The 20,490-nt window shown below is 38.6% G+C and overlaps 1 protein-coding gene across 1 annotated transcript in view; it reads left to right on the top strand.

Annotated features, from left to right (window-relative positions):
- COL4A4 (collagen type IV alpha 4 chain) overlaps nucleotides 1–20,490 on the top strand; it is a 160,015-nt gene that overhangs the window by 1,749 nt on the left and 137,776 nt on the right. Inside the window, exons 2-3 of the mRNA XM_031651712.1 lie at nucleotides 15,267–15,438; nucleotides 18,298–18,340. Coding sequence (XP_031507572.1) covers nucleotides 15,368–15,438; nucleotides 18,298–18,340 — 114 coding nt within the window. The 5' untranslated portion in view covers nucleotides 15,267–15,367. The remainder of the gene's footprint in view (nucleotides 1–15,266; nucleotides 15,439–18,297; nucleotides 18,341–20,490) is intronic.

Raw genomic sequence — 20,490 nt, 5'->3', positions numbered from 1 at the left:
CTGACAATTTTTAAAAAGTACAAACAAAAATGTCTCAATGCTAATGTTAAATGCTTCTTCTCTTTGCCAAATTCCAGAAGATTCCTCAATTTGAATTTTAATTGCCTTTTCCTGAAACCAGGTCATTTTGTTGGAGGACTAGACTTGGTTTTATCAACTTTGGAACAGGAGGTAGCAGTCAACTGCAAGTCATTTCTGATGCAGATACAGAGCCGGAAAGAAACTTGTGACGTAAATACAGCAAGAAAGAGGCAATGCTGGAGAGCTTGACCTCTGGAGTAGACTCTGGAGTTCTGAGTCTTTTCCATACTTACTAGTGTGATCTAACCTCTCTGGGCTGGAGTCTTCCCTTCTATAAAATAGACATACTCACCGTACCTACCTCAAGGAGTTGTTGGAGTCTAATAAGCTAGCAAAAACCCTTTGTGCAGGATCTTCACACAATAGTCACATAGTGAAATTTGATTTTTTTTTTTTTTTTTTTTTTTTGTACAAAGGAAAATAGGTGGCCCTGATGAGAATGGTGGCATGTGGTAGAGATGCTCTTCTGAGCTCAGTACTAAAACAGCTGGAGGCAAGCATAGCCCATGAACTCCCTTGAGGTTAATACACTTCCAAGGCCTCTAGAACCTTGCCTTGGCATCCCTGGGAGCTTGTTGGAAATGTAGAGTCTCAGGTCTCACTCTGGATCCACTGAATCAGATCCCACATTCACCAAGATCTGCTGGCAATTCATATGCACCTGGTACTTGAAATACTGAGAAGCTGCTTCTCTAAAAGCCATATTAGCCACTCATTCCCCACCTGCTACCTTTAGAACAATGTTTGACTGGCTTACCAGGTGGTGTTAATTAACTGGAAGTCTTGATTGTTAAACAGTTGTCTCTGGGTCAGGAGAGTTGATTTTTCAGTTGGTTCTTTAAATGTAAAACAATAAGAGGAAAGGAGGATGGTTCTTTTTGTACATTCAAAGGACATAGAGGTCTCTATTTTTTACTTTGATGCCATGTAGGGGTTTTAAACAAAATGAGTGGTTATTGTCTTTGACAAGTCCTGTGTAATTTGTAATCACAGTATCATGTCCGTTTTCTGTGCAATGTTTAAATAGTTGTGTCTGCTTCACTTCATTTCAATGTAAGCCCCATTAGGACAGGGGCCATTTTTGTATTCTTTACTGATGTTGATGAATGAGTGAGGCTGTTACTGTTTGCTGAATGAATTAATGAATGCACAAATGAAGTTGAATGGCTTGTCAAATTCACCCAGCATTCACACTTAGCCTGTTTTCTTCCTAAGTTCATGATTTACCTCTAGCCTTCATTGTAGAGGGACGTGCCTCTGCTTTTGATGAGATACAAGATACACCTCTTATGCTGCCCACAGCTGCTTCGTTAATCTTGTTTTACTTCATCTCCCCTCTTAGCCATCCTTTTTCTTTCAAGAACTTTCTCTTTTCAACACCTCTGAAACAATTAGGCTCTTCGGTGCTTTTAAAATCGGAGTGATTACCAACTCATGTCAGTTCTTGCCATTGCATCTCTGAACTCCTTCTCTACTTCTCTAAGTTCATGGCTCCTGCCTTGCACTGTCATCTGTGGATTATGGTAGCCATCTAGCTAGTTTTCTGTCCTGCAGTCTTTCTACTCTGGAACTCATCTGTGTAATTATCAGAGTTACCAATTAAAATTGCACATTATGCTAGCAAAAACAGGTGACTTTAGGGACAGTTACAAACAATTCCCCTAATCCAGAGGCTTATCATTATGGAAGTTTTCTCATCATTTATACTACATATTCATCGCAGGACGTGGGGAAGTGGGAGTGGGGTGGGGGTGCTCTGCTTATTGCAGCCACTCAGGGACCTCCTGGAAATTCCCTCTCAACATCATCTTCTTTAATCACCTCAGAAGGGGAAGAGAATGTGCTAAACTAAAACTACCCTACAAGCTTCCTCCTGGATGTGACACAGGCTACTTCTACTCACATTTCATTGACCAAATGGATCACGTGATCATGCTTTATTCTGTAAGGAGCAGAGAAATGAAGTCTACCACATGTCTGGAAAGAGAGGGAAACAGGTGGCAAATGTCAGTAATACCCATCACACACATTGTGCCACTTGTTTGTTTAAAAGCTTCCAAAAGTTCCTCTTTGCCTTCGCAACTGATTTCACATTTCTTGGAATAGAATAGTGTGGTCTCAGGTCAACTTTTTTGTTTTATCTCTTGTGTCATCCCAAGCTTTTTATGATTTCTCTGGTTCACTGTACACACTTCCTTACCTCACACCCTTGTACTTACTATTCCCTCTGCTCGAAGGGACCTCCTCCTTGGTCTGTGTTTTAGACCAAGGTCTGTGTTTTATACCACCTACCTGTGCTTTAAGACCTAGGTCAAGGATTAAAGAGCGTGGTTCCTGTGAACACCTTTGTCCAGAACTTTATTATATAGCACAGAAATAGTGTGTGGTGATTTATTGTTCTGCATTACAAAACTTTTGAGGGCAGGTACAGAGATTATTTGTTAAGAGTATTAGTCTGTTCTCACATTGCTATGAAGAATTACCTGAGACTGGGTAATTTATAAAGAAAAGAGGCTTAATTGACTCACAATTCTGCATGGCTGGGGAGGCCTCAGGAAACTTACAATTATGGTGGAAGGCACCTCTTCACAGGGCAGCAGGAGAGAATGAGTGCCGAGCGAAGAGGGAAGCCCCTTTTAAAACCATCAGATCTCATGAGAACTCATTCAGTATCATGAGAACAGCATGGGGGAAACCACCCCCATGATTCAATTACCTCCCGCTGGGTCCCTCCCATGACACATGGGGATTATGAGATTACAATTCAAGATGAGATTTAGGTGGGGACACAAAGTCAAACCATATCATTAGGGAATTTAAAAAGTACATTTCTTGAGGTATAATCTATGTTCAATAAATCGCATCCACTTAAAGCATGGAATTGAGGAAGTTTTGCTGATGCATTCACCCTGTGAAACCACCACCGCCCATCAAGCTGTAGTATTTTTCTGTCACTCCCAGAAGTTTCTTTCTGCCTCTTTGCTATCCATCCCTCTTTACACACCTCATCCTCAGACCAGTACTGATCTGCTTTCTGTCACTGTAGACTTCATTTTAGGTGGCATTTTCTAGAATTTTGTGTTGATGGAATTACACCATGTGTACTGTCTTGTATCTGGCTTCTCTGACTCTATATAGCAATATTCAGATTCATCCATGTTGTGTGGATTAGGAGTTTGTTCTTTTCTATTGCTGAGTAGTATCCCATTGTATGGAGATTACACTTGGAAAAAAAATCCATTTACCTATTTTTGGGCATTTGTATTGTTTCTAGTATAGGGCTACTACAAATCAAGCTACTATGAATATTTTTCTACAAGCCTTTGTGTAGGTATGCATTTTCACTTATCTCAAGTAAATATTTAGGAATGAAAGGTCTGGGTCATATGGTAGATGTACATTTAATTATAAAAGAAATGGTTTTCCAAAGTGGTTATATTCTACCTTCTCAGTGCAAGGTACAATACAATGCATAGGAGTTCCAGTTGCTCCATATATTTATTTTGCTGTTAATTTTTAAATTTTAGCCATCCTAATGTTTATACAGAGGTATCCCAGAGTGGTTTGTATTTCTCCAATAACTAATGATGTTGAACATCTTTTAATGTACTTATCGAACATTCATATAGCTTCTTTTGTGAAGTGCCTATTCAAATCTTTTTTCCACTTAAAATTTGCCTTTTTATCTTCTTATTGTTGAATTGTAAGAGTTATTTGTATATTGTGGATACAAGATCAATATTAAATACAAGCATTGTGAGTATTTTCTCCCATTCTGAGAATTGTGTTTTCATTTTCTTGTGATTTTTTAAGAAGCAAAAGTTTTTATTTTGATGGAATATAATTTATAATTTTTTTCTTTTGTGATTTGTGCTTTTCTTGTTACCTGAGAACTCTATACCTATGCCAAAGTTGCAGAATTTTCTCCTATGTTTTCTTCTTTGGTAGTATTGTTACTTTTACCTCAATGATCTCTTTCAAGTTAATTTCTGGGTATGGTAGGAAATAAGGATTCATTAAATTATTTTTTCCATGTGAATATCCAGTTGTTGTAACACCAGTTGTTGAAAAGACATTTTCCCCCACTAAATTGCCATGGCACCTTTGTAAAAAATCAACTGATCATCATGTGTGAGTCTTTTTATTCCATTTATCTACATATCTATTTGTTTATCATCATTCTTACAACTGTAGTTTTTTAGCAAGACTAGTGTAAGTCCTTCAACTTTGTTGCTTTTTATAAAAATTGCTTAGTCTATTCTTGGTCATTTGCATTTACATATATGTGGATTTTATTTGTTAGTATTATGTTAAGGAGAGTCGTGTTTATATTCACAAGATATATTGATCTGTAGTTTTCCTATAATATCTTTGTCAGTTTTGGTATCTAAATAATGCTAGCCTCCTAAAATAAGTTGGCCAGCATTCTCTTTTTTTCTATATTCAGAAAGAGTATATTAAAAAACTGGTATTATTTCTTCATTAAATGTTTGATAGAATTCACTAGTAAAAACAATTATCCCCTGAAGTTTTCTTTGGGGAAGGTTTTTACTTACAAAATTCATTAATTATAAATTTAATTGCTATAGGCTATTTAAATTTTCTATTGTTTCTTGTGTCAGTTTTGATAATTGATGTCTTTCCCAAAATTATTTATTTCCTCTACATTGTTAAATTTATTGGCATATAATTATAAGAAGATTCTCCAATTATCTTTTTAATCCCCTTTGTCATTTGATACCGTCATATTATTATTTTTAACATTCCCAAGTTTTCAGGCTTATCAATTGTATACAGAACCAAACTACCAATGTTGGGTTTCATTGATTTTTCTCTACTGTTTGGATGCCTTCTCCTTTGTTAATTTCCTCTTTAATATTTATTATTTCTTTCATTTTGCTTCAGGTTTATTTTGTTCTTTTCCTAGTTTTCTAAGAAAGAAGCTTAGGTAATTGATTTTTGATTTTTTTCTTTTCTAATAGAAACTTTTATACCTAGAAGATCCTTTTCTGCACTGGGTTAGTTGCATCCTGTAAATTTTGATATATTGTGTTTCTATTATCATACATCTCAAAATATTTTCTGATTTCTTCCTTGACTCATGGGTTATTTGGAAGTGTGCTGTTTAATTTCCAAATATTTGGGACTTTCCTAGATAGTTTACCATTGAATTCTAGTGTAATTCTCTGTAAAATTTCAGTCTTTTGCAATGTGTTGAAACTTGTTTTACAATCCAGGATATAATCTATCTTGGTGGACATGCCATGTCCACTTGAAAAGAATATATACTATGATCGCTTGGTATAGTGAGCTAGTATGTAGTAAATTAAGTAAAGATGGTTGATAGTGTTATTCAGATCTTCTATGTCTTAACTGATACTGTTCTTTGTTCTATCAATAACCAAGAGAAGATTATTAGTTCCCAACTATATTTTAGGATTTGTCTATTTTTTACTTCAATTTTGCAGTTTTTCCTTCATCTAATTTGAAGTTCTGTTGTTAAGCACATATATTACTATTTATAGCTTCCTGCAATATTAATTTTAAATCATTATCAAGGGTCACTGCCTATCCTGAAGTCTATTTTATGTGCTGTTAATATATCCATTATAGGTTTCCTATGCTGACTGTGTGGTATATCTTTTTCCAGTCTTTTATTCTCAGAATGAATGTATGCTAACTGTGATTCTACCTAGAATTGTCCTTCTGTATATCTCCTTCTAACTAACTGAAAAATTTATCCCTTGTGATTTTTCTTTCCTGACGTTTAAAAGGTACTTTATAAGGTACTGTCATAGTTTGTTCCTTTTTCCTTTTTCATTTCTCCAGATCTTCCTTCCTTCCTAAATCAAGTCTTGCCTGCTTCCTGGGGTCTGCCTGGTGTTCCCTGGTTTTCAATTATTTATTTATTTTTATTTTTTTAGACAGGGTTTCACTCTGTCACCTAGGTTGGCTGCAGGGGTGCGATCTCCACTCACAGCAACCTCTGCCTCCTGGGCTCAAGTGATTCTCCCACCTCAGCCTCTCACGCAGCTGAGACTACAGGCATGTGCAACCCAGCTGGCTATTTTTTTTTTTTTTTTTGTATTTTTTGTAGAGATGTGGTTTCACCATGTTGCCCAGGCTGGTCTCAAACTCCTGACCTCAAGCAATCCATCCGCCTTGGCATCCCAAAGTTCTGGGATTGCAGGTGTGAGCTACCATGCCCAGCCAGGTTTTTATGTTTATGGCTTTTTCCCAATATATTGTGAGCTCTTTTTTTTTTTTTTTTTTCCCTGCATGGCAGATTAGAAAGGAAGGAAAGAAACATTTATTGAGCTGCTCCTACATGCCAGGCATTGTAGTAGGCACCAAGTCCTACTCATTTAAGTCTGTTAGGTATTAATTTTACACACTGAGAAATCAAGTGCTCACAGGGGCTGTAAACTTGCTAAGGATTACATGGCAAAGTGTAATTTTTAGTTGCATTATTAATTAATTACTTATATGATTGGAGTCATCAAGATCTGAACACAAATCTTAACTTCAAAGCTGTACTTTTATTCACTAACCATGAGTGCACAGATAGCAATGGAGGGAGGCAGATGGTTTCCATGGAGGGGAAGTGGCAGCAGAGGTGAGAAGTCATCGAAGGCAGATGCTAGCCTCACATTGTAGTTGGGAGTGGGCCTTGCCCAGTGGAATTGTTGAGTGTTATTGTTGGAGTTCACCCCCAAGGCAATTCTGGGAGGTCTGAAAGGTCCAGAGAATTCCGATAGAGTCTCAGCCCTACTTAGGGGGAAAATCATACAGCAAGACATGTGGGGGATTAGTGGTTTTGGCAAGAGACTTGACAATAGTCTGAATCAAGATGTCATTCTTCACTTGGAGGCAAAGGGCTCCTCTGATCTGGAAGGTCAGCTGTATATTTTTGGAACATGTATCACCTTCGTGTGGTTCCGAGAAGTGACATTATTATGGTTGCTGTCAAATTTTCTGTTGATATTGGGAGGAGACCTCAGGGGAAAATGATAATAAAAGCCTATATTGCCAGATGGTGGGTGAACTGAGATCTGGTCCAATTGCACTAGCAAACTCAACTCCAATGTCAACTGAGAACTCTGCAGCAGTCTCAAACAGTTCAGCTGAATCTGGAGGGAAGGAAAGGTGGGGGTGGGCTTGGCCATAGTCCAGCACATTCTGATCAAGTTGGAACTCCGAGTCATTCTCAAGAATTTACTTGAGTAATTGTCCAGTTTTCCTTGTTGCTTCTCAGAGAACATGAAGCTCCATCCACATTCCAGTGGTCCATGGACCACACAGACTCATGACCCACTTTGAAAACCTTGGGATGTGGGATGAGAGTGACTGTTTTTGCTAAAGAACTCAAACCAACCTAAATTCTTTGAAGGTCTGAAGGTAGGGTCAACTCCAAAAAGTGGGATTTTAGAAAGAGCAAAACCAAGTAACCAGCTTGAATGTTGGGAAATGGTTAGGTTGACTCTGAACAGAAAAAAATGTAGCCCTCCAAAGGAGGTGTCCAGGTGGATGGAGGTGAATAGGACATGCCATTCTTTTTCTGGGAACACTTTCATGACCTCTGAGATCCTCTGCTTATTTCTCTACAAAACCTGAATATTTGAGAATTCTATTTGAGAAAGAGAAATGTATATAGAAACAGGTGTTCAAGCAATCACAAAAATTATTTTGGAAAGAGAGTATTCAGATGGCTCAGTGTCAAAAGGCCAAAAAGGAAAGTATGTGCAGTCATTAAGTTAGTAGTAAATTATTTTACTGAACCAATAAAAAATTATCATTAAACATAAATCAAAGATTTAATGTTACTTTGGAAGAAGAGAAAACGTTTTTATGCTTCTGTTACCTTTCTGTGACTGGAAACATCCAATGCTCAGTGTTCTGTTTTTCCGGTCCCCCAATCTTGTACATTTCTCCTCCCCCATTTGATGAGAACCCCAGCAGGGTGTATTTGTTTTCAAGATTGGGTTGCTGAGAAAATAAATTCTCTGTGGTAGAGATAATGATTTGGAAGATCTCAGATCTTGTTCCCAAACCTGTCATTTGGAAAGCATTGGGCAGAGACTCATAAGGAGTCCCAGGGGAATTGGAGTCCAGGGATTTTCATAAGGGAGTGAAGGGGGGAAACAAAAAGCTCATGGAGTCAGAGGAGGATAACAAAATGGCATTTGCTGAATATACATGCTGGAAATTACTGCTGCTGGGAAAGAGGCTGTGGATCTTACTTGGGTTGGTGAGCAAGGTGGATGTCAAAGGCCCAGGGTGCTTCTGTTCCATTTCCCTCTTGGAAGAGAGGAGGAGGAGGAAGTGAGCTGCTTCTTGTGGTGGTGGAGCCTTAGACCCAGCTGCGAAGGGTGGGGCCGTGCCTTCTGTCCAACTGGGCTGCAGAGGTCAGTTTGCTCAAGTCAATTGACTATAAGACTTTACATCAGGAATGAGGCAGCTCTCAGGAGTAAGCTGATCGTTTATCCTTTACTGGAACCATCTATCCTTCTCTTTTTGCATTTTCCTCTTTTGAAACAGGTTTTCATGCTGACTCAGTGTGTCCGTTTTCTCTGTATTTAGTTTTGCCCTTCACTTTGGCCTGCCTCAGCCATCTGATGCCCAATTCTACATCAGGGTATCTCTTGATGCATCTTTTTTTTCTGCGTCTCTCTCTCACTTCTCTCGGTTTCCTAATTTCAGCTCTCCTAGAGGAGCAATCCACATTCTGTCTGTACCATCCTCGTCCCAGAGTCAGTTCTCTGTCACTCAGTCAAGCTCTGGGTTGGGCTGCTTTGGGTCAGTGGCTTACCTCGAGCCTTTCCGTATGGATGGGGAGACAAAATCAGATGATAGGAAACCTGGTCATGCCTCCACATAGCCGAGCTGAAGGTGGGGCTCTGACACAACTGTAGAGAATGCTCCCTCCTTGAGAATAACAATTAGCAAAATCATGCCCTTTAAAAGGCACAGGACCTCTGCAGAAGTTTCCTGTAGAGGCAGTCTTCTAAAACTGTTGTCTGCAATGTTAGTGCTATAACACTTTGGCTTGTTGCAGTTATGATATGGCTTGGCTGTGTCTCCACCCAAACCTCATTTTGAATTGTAGCTCCCATAATTCCCAAGACTCCTGAGAGGGACCCAGTGGGAGATAATTGAATCAATGGGGTGATTTCCCCCATACTCTTCTTGCAGTGGTGAGTAAGTCTCATGAGATCTGGTGATTTTATAAGGGATTTCCCCTTTCTCTGGCTCTCATTCTGTCTTGCCTGCCACCATGTAAGATATGACTTTGCTCCTCATTCACCTTCCATCATGATTGTAAGGCCTCCCCAGCCATGTGGAACTGTGAGTCAATTAACCCCTTTCCTTTACAAATTACCCAGTCTTGGGTGTGTATTTATTAGCAGAGTGAGAACAGAGTAAATACAAGTTACGTTTTTTTTGTGTGATGGTGATAGACTCGAACAGAAACCCACTGCTTCATCTATTCCCACACGATGACACCTATTCATTCGTGAGAAGATAGATGAATGGGATGCTCTGCTGAGTGTTGGGGTATTTTTGTTTGGTGCAGTCAAAAGCTTGGTTGAAACAAAATATTTTGTGCTCTTAAGACAGATGGTTGCAACAAAGAAAACCCTCTTAGATGGTTGTGGATAACACGTGGCTGCACTTTGTGAACTGCAAAGCACCAGGCACACTGCTGTTTACAGTGTCAGGTCAACAGCAAGATGGGGGTTCTGCTCAGCTGTGGCCTAGCAGTTGCATCTTAGGCAGGAGAACAGTCATAAAACTCTCTGCAACTCCTCTGTGGCTTGTTAGGTCCTCTAAGGCCTGCTTCTGGTGAAACAGTGAAAAGGGCAGTTTTTAACCTTTAGCAGCTCATTCAAGATAGAGATCTTCAAACTGAAGTACATGGACCCTTGGGAGATAAAACGATTCTCAGGAGTTACGCAAGCTACTTGGAACATTCACTAAAGGATTTCATTTCCAGATTCTCAATTGTCATGTATATACTTTTGTAGAATTGCTCTCTCCGAAAATGGGTGTTTCGTCAAAGTTTTCACTTCCTCTTTCACAGTTGCCCTGCTTTTCAAAAGAAAGGCAACCCCTCGACCACCATTTTCCCCAAATATTACTACCCTGCTTTGTCCCAGGGTGTAAGAACTGTCTGGGGGCTGAATGAGGGGCAGCCCATTTGCTGGTGTCAAGAACAGGAACCTACCAGCTCCACACCTCCTGGTCAGGGTGCTTTCATCATAATGGAGGGAGGACTTGTCAGCCTGGAAATCATTCAAATTAATTCTAGATGATAAATTAGTATCTTGCTCTTGGTATATATGTTAGTTCATTCAGGCTGCTACAACGAAATACCTAAGACTGGGTGATTTATGAACAACAGGTTTATTGCTCACAGTGCTGGAGGCTGGCAAGTGCAATGCCAAGGCACCAGCAGATTCAGTGTCTGGTGCAGGCTACTTTCTGCTTTACAGGTGGTGCCTTCTTGCTGCATCCTCACATGGTGGAAGGAAGGGGCAAACAAGCTCTCTCAGGTGTCTTCTGTAAGGGCACTCACCTCATTCTGGAGGGCTCAATCCTCATGACCTAACAGCGTCCCAGATGCCTCACCTCTTAATACCAACACATTGGGAGTTAAGTTGCAACATACAAATTGGGGGTGTGGGACACAAACATTCAGACCATGGCAGTTTATTACTCAAGAGAAGTTAAAAGAATTGAGTGACATTTGTGTAGCACATTTTTTTCATTCACAACTTCTTGTTTATGTTGAATAAATTTTATTAGAACTTAGTTTTGGAAACTAAAATGGAAATAGGATTGTTGCTGAACCTCTCTCATTTCAGTAGAAAGAATCACTGATCTTGAGCTAAATAAGCTAATAAGAAATAAAAAGGGCCAATTCATTCACTAGCAACTACATTTCCCACAAAATTTTACTTTTGGTATTTGATCATTGTTTATCAAGATTAAAATTTGTGGTTTTGATGAATTATATACTACTAACAATTATAATGAAAGCCAATTTTGGAAAAAATGTTAAGAATTAGAGACTTATAAGTATTTTGTTGCAGAGAAACATAACAGGGTGATCAATATATTATTTTCAAGTATGGAAATACATTGCATTAGGATACATGTGGGGGAATGGAATGGAAATACAAATTTAAAAAATAGCAATGTAAAATTCCTGTTAAAGAGCTTGTGTGCATATATTTTAAGCTGATGGTGGTAAAAATCAGACTTCTGTGACATTTTGATTTATTGGATGCATCTAAAATAATGCTGTAGTAGTTTTATTTTAAAGGTCATCGTTTATTATACTCCAGAAATTATATTCTTTGTAGCTATTAAAAGAGAAGATGCAAGTTTTAAGACTTTTTTTTTTGGCTGGATGTGGTGGCTCAAGCCTGTAATCCCAGCACTTTGGGAGGCCGAGATGGGCGGATCACGAGGTCAGGAGATCGAGACCATCCTGGCTAACATGGTGAAACCCCGTCTCTACTAAAAAACACACACACACAAAACCTAGCTGGGTGAGGTGGCGGGAGCCTGTAGTCCCAGCTACTCGGGAGGCTGAGGCAGGAGAATGGCATAAACCCGGGAGGTGGAGCTTGCAGTGAGCTGAGATCCGGCCACTGCACTCCAGCCTGGGCGACAGAACGAGACTCCATCTCAAAAAAAAAAACCAAAAAAAAAAAAGACTTTTTTTTTTTTTTTAAGAAAAAGTAGGGCTGATATGGTTTGGCTCTGTGTCCCCACCCAAATCTCACCTTAAATTGTAATAATCCCCATGTGTCAAGGGAGGGACCAGGTGGAGATAATTGAATCATGGGCGTGGTTTCCCCTATGCCGTTTCTGACAGTGAGTGAGTTCTCAGGAGATTTGACGGTGATATAAGTGGCTTCCCCCTTTGCTCAGTACTCATTCTGTCTCCTGCTGCCCTGTGAAGAGGTGCCTTCTGCTATATTTGTAAGTTTCCTGAGGCCTCCCCAGCCATGCGGGAATGCGAATCAATTAATCTCTGCTTTTCTTTATAAATTACCCAGTCTCAGGTATTTCTTCATAGCAGCATGAGAATGGACTAATACAAAAGTGTATAGTTTAAAATTTTTTATTGTAAGATAATTCTTATAACAAGAGAATTCTTAGTAAGAGAGCAGAGAAGTCCAAAGGTAGCTAAGCCGGAGTGTCACTAGGGAGAAGTGATACATACTGGAGTCAACAAATCTGGTTCTGCCACTTACTAGCCTTGTGACTTTGCACAATTACTTAAACTGATTCACTTTTTTTTTTTTCCTGCACAATGAAAATAATAATTTCCGTACTAAGTCATGGTGAGAATTAAGTGACTTGATATCCTACATGTGATCAAAGTGTCGGTTTCTCTCCCCTTTTCCCAAGGCCAGTTATCCCTCTCTCATTCTTCCTTCCTCCATGCCCTCACTTATAGTCAAAGTTAGCCTCCTTTCTTATCCCCTATTCAATGTACTTGATTTACATTCAAAAGGTCCCAAAGTCTCTTCTATATGCTCATTTACCCAACCAATATATATTGAGAACTTAATACATTCCAGGCACTATGATGGCACTGGGGATACATCTGTGAATAAAAAAAGACAAAATCACTATTATAGAGTTTATATGGTAACCAAGGGCATGTGATGAGAATGCATTGACTACTCCCAGTGTCCTTTCATTGTTTTTGCTAGTGAGATACCAGTTATGTTTCTGCAAATTGGCCCATCCATCCATCGGTCTGTCTATCTGTCTGTCTGTCCATCCATCCATCCATCCCTCTATCCATCCAATTAAAATATACTGAGAAACTCCCAGGTGTTAGGACCACAAACAGGCCTTCCTCCTCTAGAACGTGACCACAACAACACTCTATTTTAATAAAATTCTCCTCTGTACAACATGTAGAGGAGATCACATGTAGGATATCAAGTCACTTAATTCTCACCATGACTTAGTAAGGAAATTATTATTTTCATAATAATTTATCACAATACATGTGAATTTTATTTGTATCATATATTTTGGGATTAAAATGTAAATATCTATGGTTTTTCTTTTATTTTTGACTGTGTTTCCTATTTGTTAAAAAATACCAAATGCAATTTGAGTAATTCAAACAATTTGTATTTTCCTTCCAAAACAAGAATTTGTTTTATTGAGTTGTGCTTTAGACAAGCTTGTCCAATCTGCCTTATTTTATTGTTGTTCTCTTTTGTTTTGTTTTAGGCTTTTAGCAGCCTGAAACCATGGTTTTTAGTTTCTGTCTCTAGTGATAAGCAGAAAAGAGAGATGAGGAAGGGGCTTTACTGCCCCAACCAGAAACAGAAACTAGGAACCTATGACTGAATTCTTTCTCTTGGGCACCTCTGAGTTGATAACTAAAACATTTAAAATTATGGATTTAGGGATAGGAAAAGATCTGGGTATTCAATTTGAATTGGTTTCTGCTTGATATCGAAACTTTATTGTAGAATGTTGTTCTACCACTTACTTGGGAAACAAGTCTTCCATACATACAGCATTGAATTAATTTACTCAGATTTTACCTAGAAATTTAAAAATAGTTGGTAATGGCCAGGTGCGGTGGCTCACGCCTGTAATCTCAGCACTTTGGGAGACTGAGGCGGGCAGATCACCTGAGGTCAGGAGTTCAAGACCAGCCTGGCCAACATGGTTTAACCCCGTCTCTACAAAAAAAAAAAAAAAGAAAAGAAAAAGAAAAAAAAATTAGCTGGGTGTGGTGGCACACCAGCTACTCGGGAGGCTGCGGCAGGAGAATCATGAACCTGGGAGGCAGAGGTGGCAGTGAGCTGAGAATGCGCCATTGCAGTCCAGCCTGGGCAATAAGAGCAAATCCCCGTCTCAGGAAAAAAAAAAAAGTTGGTAACATTGAACACTCCTGGTTTCCTTCTTTCTACCTAATTCTCATAGAGACAGGTCTTTTAAAGAAACCAAAGTTTTTTAAATGATACGTTTCAATTATTTGAGCCAAATATATCTTTTATCAAAGTGAAGAGTTCTTTGAGTCAAGTTTAAAAATAGTTTTCTATTTTATATTGATAAAATTAAATTTTATGTCAATAAAAATATAATTCACAAGATAAAATTCACCATTTTAACTTTTCTGAAGTTTATAATTCAGTGGTTTTTAGTATATTAAAAATGTTGTACAACCATAACCACTGCAATTACATCATCCCAAAAAGAAACTCTGTACCTCCCAATTCTTTCCTCTCCCAAACCCTGACAACTATCAATCAATTTTCTATGTGTGTGGATTTCCTGCTCTGGACTTTTTATACACATGGAATCATAAAATATGTGGCTTCCTTCACTTGGCATAATGTTTTCGAGATTCATTCATGCTGTAGCACATATCAGTACTTCATTCCTTTTTATGGCTAATACTCCATTGTATGGATGTACCACATTTTTCTTATTCATCACCCATTGATGGACATGTGCGTTGTGTTCACCTTCTGGCTGTTATGAATAATGCTTCCATGAATATTCATATACAAGTTTATATGTGAACATGTGTTTTCAATTATTTTGGGCATATACCCAGGAGTAAAATTGCTAGATCATATAGTAACTCTATGTTTAACTTTTTGAGGAACTGCCAAAATATTTTTCACAGCAGTTGTATCATTTTACATAAAAATACGTTTATATGTATTTGCTGTATGTGTACAAATATACAAAAATGTATATTTGTATACTAGAAGTTTCTTTTTCTAGTTTCATAAAGTAAAAGAAACATTTGAGTGAATTTTAACTTGGATGTTCAAGGGAAAGAATTAAACAGAAGAAAATTCCACATAGCAAAATGAAACAATTATTTATACACATATAAAATATATTTTATATTTAAAATATATATTTTAAAAATATAATATATATACATAATTTTTCCATTTATCAAAAATATATTTATGATGTAGAAAGGGTTTAAAGATTTTTTATTTCTGAAGATAAAAACTGATATTTATTCTGTTTCACCGTCACTAAGGAAAGATTGTTATATCTAAAATTTATTGAAGTTACCCTTTAGAAAATAATTCCATAACTATAAAAAATGAAAGTAATTATTTTCAACATTATAATGCATGCTGTGTTTTAAGTGATATATTTATATATAACAGGAACAGACTTTGACCCAGAACACAGAACTTCACTTGTCAACAAGAACCTTCTGGAAGAGAAGACTGGCAGAATATATTTTAAGTACTAAGACTTGCTTGCGATGTCGTCTCTGCACGTAGTACTAATGAGGTGCTCCTTCAGATTGACCAAGTCATTGGCCACAGGTCCCTGGTGAGTATCCTCAGTGTGATTGCCTACTTTGATTTAGTAGTTTCTACTCAATGTTTGTTCTATGGATATAAATCATCTGAATGCTTAATATGTCAAAAAATCAAATCATTCCAGAAAGCTAAGGGTATGTCTGCCATTTCATGACTCATTTTTATTATTGAATACCAACCCTCTTAATTTTCCCTGAATTGCACCCACATAATCATCAAATGGGAAGTTGTACAAGGAAAGGTCCCAGATTCTTGCTCTCTTACTCACCAGGTTTGAATAGCAAAATACGTATATGCCCAAAGTTTCAGGGTCCCTGTAACTAGTAGAGTTAGGACAGACCACTTCACAAGTACAGATTAATAACACCCCCAGCCCCCCACAGATGTCCACATCTTAATCTCTGGAATCTGTGAATATGTTATGTTACATGGCAAGACGGCAAGGGGTAATTAAAGCTGCAGATAGAATTATGGTTGCTGATCAGCTGACATTGAGATGGAGGAGTTGACCTGAGCCTGACTATCTGGATGGGCCCAATATAATGACAAGGATCCTTGGAAGTGAAGGGGAGAAGCAGGAGAACAGTCGGAGAAGGAGCTTTGACCACAAAAGCAGAGGCCAGCGGGATGCAGCAAGAGAGACGCCACTGGCCACTGCTGGCTTTGAAGGTTGAAGGGGACCAGGAGCCAAGGAATGTGGTCAGCCTCTAGAATCTGGGCAAGGCAAGGAATCGGATTCTCCCCGGGGACCTTCAGAAGGAATACAGCTCTGCCAACACCTTGGTTCTTGGCAGTGAGACCCATTTCAGACTTCTGACTTCCAGAACTGTAAGATAATATATATGCATTGTTTTAAGCGTCTGAGTGTGTGGTAACATGTGACAGCAGCAATAGGAAAACAGGAAACCGACATGAGATTGTTCGACGAGACTCAAAAACACATTGGGAGTTAAACACAGGGAAATGTTAAATAGTGAAAAAACACAAAAGGTTCTGAGGATGATGAACAAGAAATTATGGGGAGTGAAAGAAGCGAAGGTGGTGGGAAGGAATATGATCCAGCCTTAACTATTTGGAGTGGATGTAGAAGAAATGGAAAGGAATCTTAATTGTGCATTTTTTTTAAAGAAAAAAAAAAAGGAATGATTTTATTTTTTAATATCTGCAGTGGCAGAAAGAACAAGTCCAGTGCAGGATAAAGGGACTATGAAGGAGCTTCGGACCTGACCCGAGCTGGCCCCCTTGGGGCCATTCTATCTGCACTCTTTGGAGCATATTGTCCAACTTTTCTAAGTCTGTTTGCTCTTCTATAAAAGGTTTAAGAAACATGCTGTGCCTACAATCCTTAATGAGATTATATAGAGAGAAGCTACAATTGCTATAAAATGCAACATATCCTAATTAAAAATGTCCAGTGACAATAACTCATTTAAGAAGCAAGAGTTGTAAATACACATTCAACCTGATTTAAAGCAGTTGATTCCCAGTGTTTAACATCTCCTTTATATTTTTCTCTTTTTTTACTTGGTTACTACAATGAAAAGCCAACCTGGCTTGTACTGGAATTATCATGAAAACAGCTGGGGAGAGAGGGAATTTTGTGTGGGAGCCATTAAGTGTGGGCTGGACCTAGTTACTCATCTCCTAGTCAGGGTCTCATCTAGATCCAGAGCTCTGTAAACATCTGAAGTGTTTGTCAGCATCTCAGCACAAGAGGAAGAAGTAGAGGGTGGAGAACAAAGGCTCACTTAGGACATGAGGTTTTAGAGAGGAGGAGGCTCTACAGAGAATGAAAGAACAAGGATGGCAGATAAATCACGGCCCAGGACTGAGCCCCAGTTCTCCTACTATCCTTTGGAATAGTGTGATCCCCACAAGCTCTTTTAAGCATTAAATGAGATGATGGATCCAGAAGCTGTTTGACAAATATAAGGCCTAGAAAATGTATGCAAATGTTTAATGGGTGTTTTGTTTTGTTTTGAGACAGAGGCTCACTCTGTTGCCCAGGCTGGAGTGCAGTGGCACGATCTCGGCTCACTGCAATCTCTGCCTCCCAGGTTCAAGCGATTCTCCTACCTCAGCCTCTGGAGTAGCTGGCATAACAGGCGTGCGCCACCATGCCCAGCTACTTTTTGTACTTTAGTAGAGATGGGGTTTCGCCATGTTGGCCAGGCTGATCTCGAACTCCTGAACTCAGGTGATCCGCCCACCTTAGCCTCCCAAAGTTCTGGGATTACAGGCATGAGCCACCGCGCTTGGCCTTTTAGTGGTCTTTTAAAATTGCATATTTCCTCTGTTAAAATTTGTTTGTAATAATGAAGTTACCCCAATCGGATTTCTGCCTCACTTATAAAGCCCTGGACTACATAACTTTTCCCTAAATCTTCCATATTATTTCCCTTTTTCTCCAAACCATCATCCCAGTCCAGTTAGGTTTCCTTCCACATTCTCTCCTTCTAGTTGCTTCCACTAAATGGCATTTGGGATACACTGTCTCAGCAGTGTGTGTCTCCGAACTAAGCTGCCTCCTTCCCTCTCTCCTGCAGTTTTCATTCTGAGAATCATCTTCTTTCACTCGTGTATCCCTCCAGATCTCACCTTCAGAGTGTCCTCACGGTCCCCAGCACAATGAGGACCACACAAGGGGTTCAACACATACTTCCTGGCTGATTAAAAAGAGGAAAGGCAATGATGGCAGCCAGAGAGAGGAAAGCGAGGATCTTGTCACTGATGATAAGTTGGCTAGTAGGAGCAGCCTGTTAGAAATAAAAAGTAGCTTTCTGGAATTAATTCCTTTCCTCTTTTTCTTTTTAATTTGTTTCACATGAAAAGAAACTTTAAATTAATCTGCATTTTTGTTTTTCTGTAGGTCACTTATACTCATTCTCTTTTCTGCACAATACGTATATGGGGTAAGTACATTCACTAGCTCTAGTTGCATTGTGAAAATTCACTTTATCAAATGCATAATTTTTGTTGTACTTTCAAAGAAATCACCCTCTGGGACTCAGTTTTCTTACCTGTAAAATTGAGAATAAGACTAAATAAGCACTAAGATTTATTTTATATTGTATAGTCAAGACTGCTTACTGAATTGCCTAGGTATTGGGGATTTCTTTATTTTAATATGAACATAACCCTTTTTTTTTAAGTTTTTTTTTTTTTTTTTTTGGAGACAGGCAGGAGGCAGCTGGGTCATTTCAAGATTAAATCAAGAAGTATAAGAATAATTTGAACATTTTAGCTCAGAAGAAAAATAAGTCCAGAACATTCTGTAATAAGCTATCTTTCTTCTGCCTCCTCACTGAAGAATCTCAGTCATTAAACTCACCCTCAGATGTGTCTGGGAAATCTCATTGTGGTCTGCCTGCAACTCAGGTTGATCTTAAGACACCTGACTTGGTTTAAATCACTCTAGTGAACACATCCTTATCTGTTCGTACTCTCCACCTTGGATCCACCCAATGAAACTTCAGTGAGTCAAGTTATTGTAGGTCTTTTCAAAGCAACTAAAAATGCAAAATTACCTTCTGTTCTCCTTTTCCCACAAGTTGGGAGCAGAAAACACTTGGGTTAAAGAATGAGGAGCCAGTGGTTCTTGACTCTGCCAATGATTCATTTCTTAACTTATATAAGACTCAGTTATCTCCTGTATTGAGTAGGGATGATAAGACTTGCCCAACTTTGTTGACATGCATTTGAGAGCATCACCTGAAATAATGAGTGGAAACAATACTGTGATATATACATGTGTACTTTTTATGTTTCTCTTATCTGATTTTTAAAAGTTTGTGTTATATTCTTTTTTATGTTATAAAAGTCTGCAGAGTCCTAGATTTTGCCTTTTTAAAATATTGCACATGAGTAAATATAATTTCTGAACCAAAGATTTTTCTATCCCAGGCCTTCTACCAGCTTGTGGTGTGCAGATATTCTAGAGATTTCACACAGGGAGGGGCCATACTATCGTTGGGTTTTAAAGGTAGCGATACAAATTGTTATGCAATGTCTGTGGGAAGCAATTTGGTATTACCCATCTGGATTTCTAATGCACGTACCTATTGACACAGAATGTGTCTTTTTGGAATTTGTCATACTTGTTTATTCTGATTCATGCATACAGATAAATATGCCCAAGAATACTAATTTTAGGATAGTGTTCAGTATAGACAGAAGGGAGCGGCCTAAATTTCCTTCAACAACAACTGGTTAAATAAGGTATGGTACGTGGTCTGACGGATAGGCATATGTAATACTTCGGAATGATTTTGAAGACTTTCAATTATGTGAAAACAGCAAAATGTAGAGCAATCCACCATTTGGATAAAAGTAAAACAAATCAGAAATCACCAAAAGTGTTTTTATACATCTGTGCATGTGTGCCCATGTGCTCATCTGCCTCTGTATGTGTTTGTGTGTGTGAATGAGGTCATTGTATGAATATGCTTATTAATGCCCAGACACCCATTTGAAAAAATTATCCTATATAGGAGGGAACTTGGGGCCATCGTTGAAAGAGGACATTTCTTTTCCTGTTATACTCTTTTGCACCATTTGAATTTTTAAAATTATGTGCCTATATTATTTGTTTTTCAAAAAAGAAGATGGAATTACAAGTATAAGACATTAATCACTTCTTTGTTTGAACTTTTTTTTTTTGTTTCACTCTGTCGCCCAAGCTGGAGTGGAGTGGCACGATCTCAGCTCACTGCCACCTCCGCCTCCCAGTTCAAGCAATTCTCCCTTCTCAGCCTCCCGAGTAGCTGGGATTCCAGGCATGTGCCATCACACCTCGCTATTTTTTTTTGTTATTTTTAGTAGAGACGGGGTTTCACCATGTTGGCCAGGCTGGTCTCGAACTCCTGGCTTCAAGTGATCTGCCAGCCTTGCCCTCCCAAAGTGCGGGGATTACAGGCATGAGCCACTGCAGCCAGCCTTTGAACTTTTCTATGTGACAAATATATGTTTAACAATATCTGAGATAAGGCAGATAGTGACTTTTCCTTTTTTCTCTTTGAAGAAGAGTAACATTAGTTTCCGAGAGTATGAATGTATTCCCAGT

This window comes from Papio anubis, chromosome 10, assembly GCF_008728515.1.
Source record: "Papio anubis isolate 15944 chromosome 10, Panubis1.0, whole genome shotgun sequence".
NCBI lineage: Eukaryota > Metazoa > Chordata > Mammalia > Primates > Cercopithecidae > Papio > Papio anubis.
This window is presented reverse-complemented; position numbering and strand designations above follow the sequence as displayed.